Raw genomic sequence first — 3,871 nt, forward strand, 5'->3', positions numbered from 1 at the left:
GTGGTGCAGTGGATAGAGCTCCAGCCTTGGAGTCAGGAGGACCTGAGTTCAAATGCGGCTTCAGATACTTGATACTTACTAGCTGTGTGATCCTGGGCAAGTCAGTTAACCCCGATTATCTCGCAAAAAAAAAAATTAGGAAAAATGTGTTTACATGGTATTTTTTTAAAGCATATACATCCACAACGTGAGAAAGGTTTTTTTTTTTTTATTCTTTGGTTACTGAAATATTTGTGGTGATTATTAAATTTACACTAAAAAAGTTTAAAAAAATATGATACCAAACAATTAGCCTTAGAAATGAATAAATACTTGGTCAGTTAACTATGCCAAGTGTTGGCAATACAGACACAAACACAGAAAGAGACAGCCTTTGCCCTCAGGGAGCTTACATTTTAATGATGGAAGAGGTCATGTAAAATGAAGCTTAAAAGTGGGAATGGAATGAAGGTATCCAATGCAGGGCCATTGTAGAGAAAGTCTGGAGAGAAGTGAAGACATAATTAACTTGGGTATCCTCCTTAAAATGGAGGTTCGGGAGGAACCAGTTAATCAGAAAGAAAGACCCTATGGGCTGGGGTGGGAGGAGACTTTCAATATGGAAAGTCCAGGGATACAGGACCTTCCAGGTAAAGAGGTTTCATGGCATTCTAGAGAAAGTCTGGAGAGTCAGGAGTTAGGCCTAGAGAGGAATGAAAATGGATGATATTTAAGCAATCACTTTAAAACCAAAAAATTTAAGAAATTTCTGTTTACAAAGGAGATTTATGATGCAAGTCCAGAAATAATGCAAATTGAATATGCTGGATTAGATCAGCATCAAGAAAGAGATGATGCTCTAGTGACCCAGCAGAATGAAACAACTGTAAGACTTATTTCAGTTCTTCTATCTAGGGTCTCATTAACTATCCCTGAAGTCCTGGGAGATTTTTTGCTTTTACCATCTTGACCTTCTACTTATACATATGTAAAACATATTTTCAAACACTATCTCCATGAGCCTTTTGACTGGCAGATATTTGTCAAATGCCTGTGTAATATGACTGTGATATATCCTCATTTTAGCATTCCTCATTGGAAAATCTGTGAATTGTCTAAACCATATTTGTCCATGTTAAGATTTCTATTAGGCAGCTAGGTGGCATAGTGGATAGTGTATGCAAGGCTTGGAGTCAGGAAGACTACTCTTCCTGAGTTCAAATCTGGCCAGGGACACTTATTTGGTGTGTGAAGCAGGGCAAGTCACTTACCTCTGTTTGCCAAAGTTTCTTCATCTGTAAAATGAGCTAGAGAAGGAAACGGCAAACCACTCCAGTATCTTTGACAAGAAAGATCCAAATGGGGTCATGAAGAGTTGGACACGACTGAAAAAAATTGAACAACAACAAGATTTCTGTCAGCCTCAATTTAAAAACAAAACAAAACACAAACAATATCCAGAACAGTTAATAAATATTTATTGGAAAGGGAACCTCAAAATAGTTCCTGTTTTAGGAAGAACTACTTGGTCATCATTGTTAAGCTAGTTGATCACAGGCAACTGTTGAGTGTGTAAAATAACAATGACCTTGGAGTTAGAAGGTCTTGGTTCAAGGCTCACTCTGCTTGTGGTACTACTTACTAGCTGTGTGATCTTGATTTGTAGCTGTACCACTTAGTTCACAAGGCTGGTATGAAGATCAAGTGAAATAATAATATCTGTAAAGTGCTAAGTACATGTCAATAATTGTCATATGGACTTCTCAGTTGTTGATTGAGTTTGAACAAGAAGGATGGTTATAGACTTTCTGTCATGGTCCATCTGTTATGCAGAGAATCGGGGCAATTCTTTTACACATAAGAAGAAGCAACTTTGTTTCTAGCTACCATTTTCTTGCTCTACCTGGACTGGAATATTTTTATATTTGTGATTTTCTTTCCATTCACTACTCTGGTTCTATACACCTACAGTGCAGTAGTCTTTACAAGATCTTCTCCAAAGGGTCCATCTTAGCATTTGAAATAACAGCAACCATAATAGCAATAATTTATTTATTTTTAAATTAAATTACATTCATTTATTTTTGTTACATTTTAAGTTCCAAACTGTCTCCCTCCCTCCCTTGCCATCCTGCACAAGAGAAGCCCATCGTTAAACACAGATATGTATGTATACACACATATACATATATCTACACACACATACACACATATATACATATGCATAGTAAAACTATTCTCTCTGTCTCCCTTTTTTTCTCTCTCTTGTAAAACCATACTGTACATTACTTCTATTTATTAGTTCTTTCTCAGGAGGTGGATAGCATCTTTCCTCATAAATCCTTTGTAGTTGATTTGACTATTAATAACACTCAGAATACCTTAGTTGTTCACAGTTATTCTTTGAACATTATTGCTGTTACAGTATATAACACTCTCTTGGTTTTGCTCATTTCACTCTTCATTATTTCATCCAAGTCTTCCCATGTTTTTCTAAATTCAACCAGCTCATCATTTCTTCCAGCAGAGTAGTATTCCATCACATAATAGCAATAATTTAAATGCAATTATAAAAGCCACAAATGTACTAAGTTCTGGGAATACAAAGAAAAGGAAAAGCAGAGTATGTGCCACTAAGGAGTTTGCATTCTATGAACTCCAAGTACACAGAGTACTAGATTTGGAGTCAGAAATACCTGCATTCTAATCCTGCCTCAGTTGTATTTGTATTTTTTAAATATTGGTATATCTTAAAGATAAAGGGACTATTCGTATTATCTTTCAGTCAGCAAGCATTTTTCAAGTGCTTACTATATGCCAGGTACTCTACTGAATGCTGGAGATAGAAAGAAAAGGAAAAGCAGGGTACCTGCCCTCAAGGAGTTTACATTCTAATGAGCAGCTAGGTGGTACAGTACATATAGTGTTAGACTTGGAGTCAGGAAGCCCTGAGTTCTAATCCTGCCTCAGAAACCTGCTAGCCCTATGACCCTGGGCAAGTCATTTAACCTGTCTCAGCCTTAGTTTCCCCATCTGTCAAATGGAAATAACAATTGAACCTATCTCCTAGAGTTATTGTAAGGAATAATTGAGACAGAATATGTAAAGTGCTTTGCAAACTTTAAAATGCTGCTATATAAGTGCTACTATAGTCTAATGGGGGGGAGACAATATACAAAATATGTTTAGTGTAAATGGAATATTATTGTTATTCTTCAGTTTTTGAAGAGGACTAATGACATCACAGGATGATGTCTTGACTTGCCCGACAATTGGATTAAAGTGAGGCAGCGCTGCAGAAAGTCATCAGTTTTATTCCTTCCAGAGTCATTGAAGTCCAGTGGCAAGACAAAAGTCAGGATGATTGATAATATTCTTAGAGGACAATAACCTCATATTAGCTGTGGGGTTTTGTTTTACATCTCTAAAAATATCCACATTCTGCTGAAATCACTCCATGATTATACAACAGAAAGTACATTTAGCATATGATAGGAGGAAATATTTTGCTATTGTCCAAAGTACCTAGTGCCTGGTTCACGGTGCTTGATATACTTATAAGGTATAAGGGTGAAGAGAAGCAATGAGTTGCTAATGATGATTCTGTTTACACACGTCAAAGTATATAGGGTAATGTTTAAAAACATTTCTCGAAGGATGCAGTTCTTTTGGACCAAAGCAACAAGATGTTTTCAATTTTGAAAGGATCCGTTTCTTGCCATATAAACAATGTGTCATTGGACAGCTCTGGTTACTACACCTGTGAACTGCCTTTTGTCTATGAAGGTGTGACGTATAACATCACCAGGCACATTAATCCACGCATCATTAGTAAGTATGGACAGTATTTGATCTTTAGGTTTTTTTTGTTTTTGTTTGTTTTTGTTTTTTG

The 3,871-nt window shown here is 36.4% G+C and overlaps 1 protein-coding gene across 1 annotated transcript in view; it reads left to right on the forward strand.

Annotated features, from left to right (window-relative positions):
• Positions 1–3,838, forward strand: part of IL1R2 (interleukin 1 receptor type 2) — a gene marked incomplete at its 3' end in the record, with an annotated part of 30,670 nt that extends 26,832 nt beyond the window's left edge. Inside the window, exon 5 of the mRNA XM_027874179.1 lies at positions 3,636–3,838. Coding sequence (XP_027729980.1) covers positions 3,636–3,838 — 203 coding nt within the window. The remainder of the gene's footprint in view (positions 1–3,635) is intronic.
• Between the last annotated feature and the right edge of the window lie 33 nt (positions 3,839–3,871).

This window comes from Vombatus ursinus, unplaced genomic scaffold, assembly GCF_900497805.2.
Source record: "Vombatus ursinus unplaced genomic scaffold, bare-nosed wombat genome assembly UNPS02014805.1, whole genome shotgun sequence".
Taxonomy (NCBI): Eukaryota; Metazoa; Chordata; class Mammalia; order Diprotodontia; family Vombatidae; genus Vombatus; species Vombatus ursinus.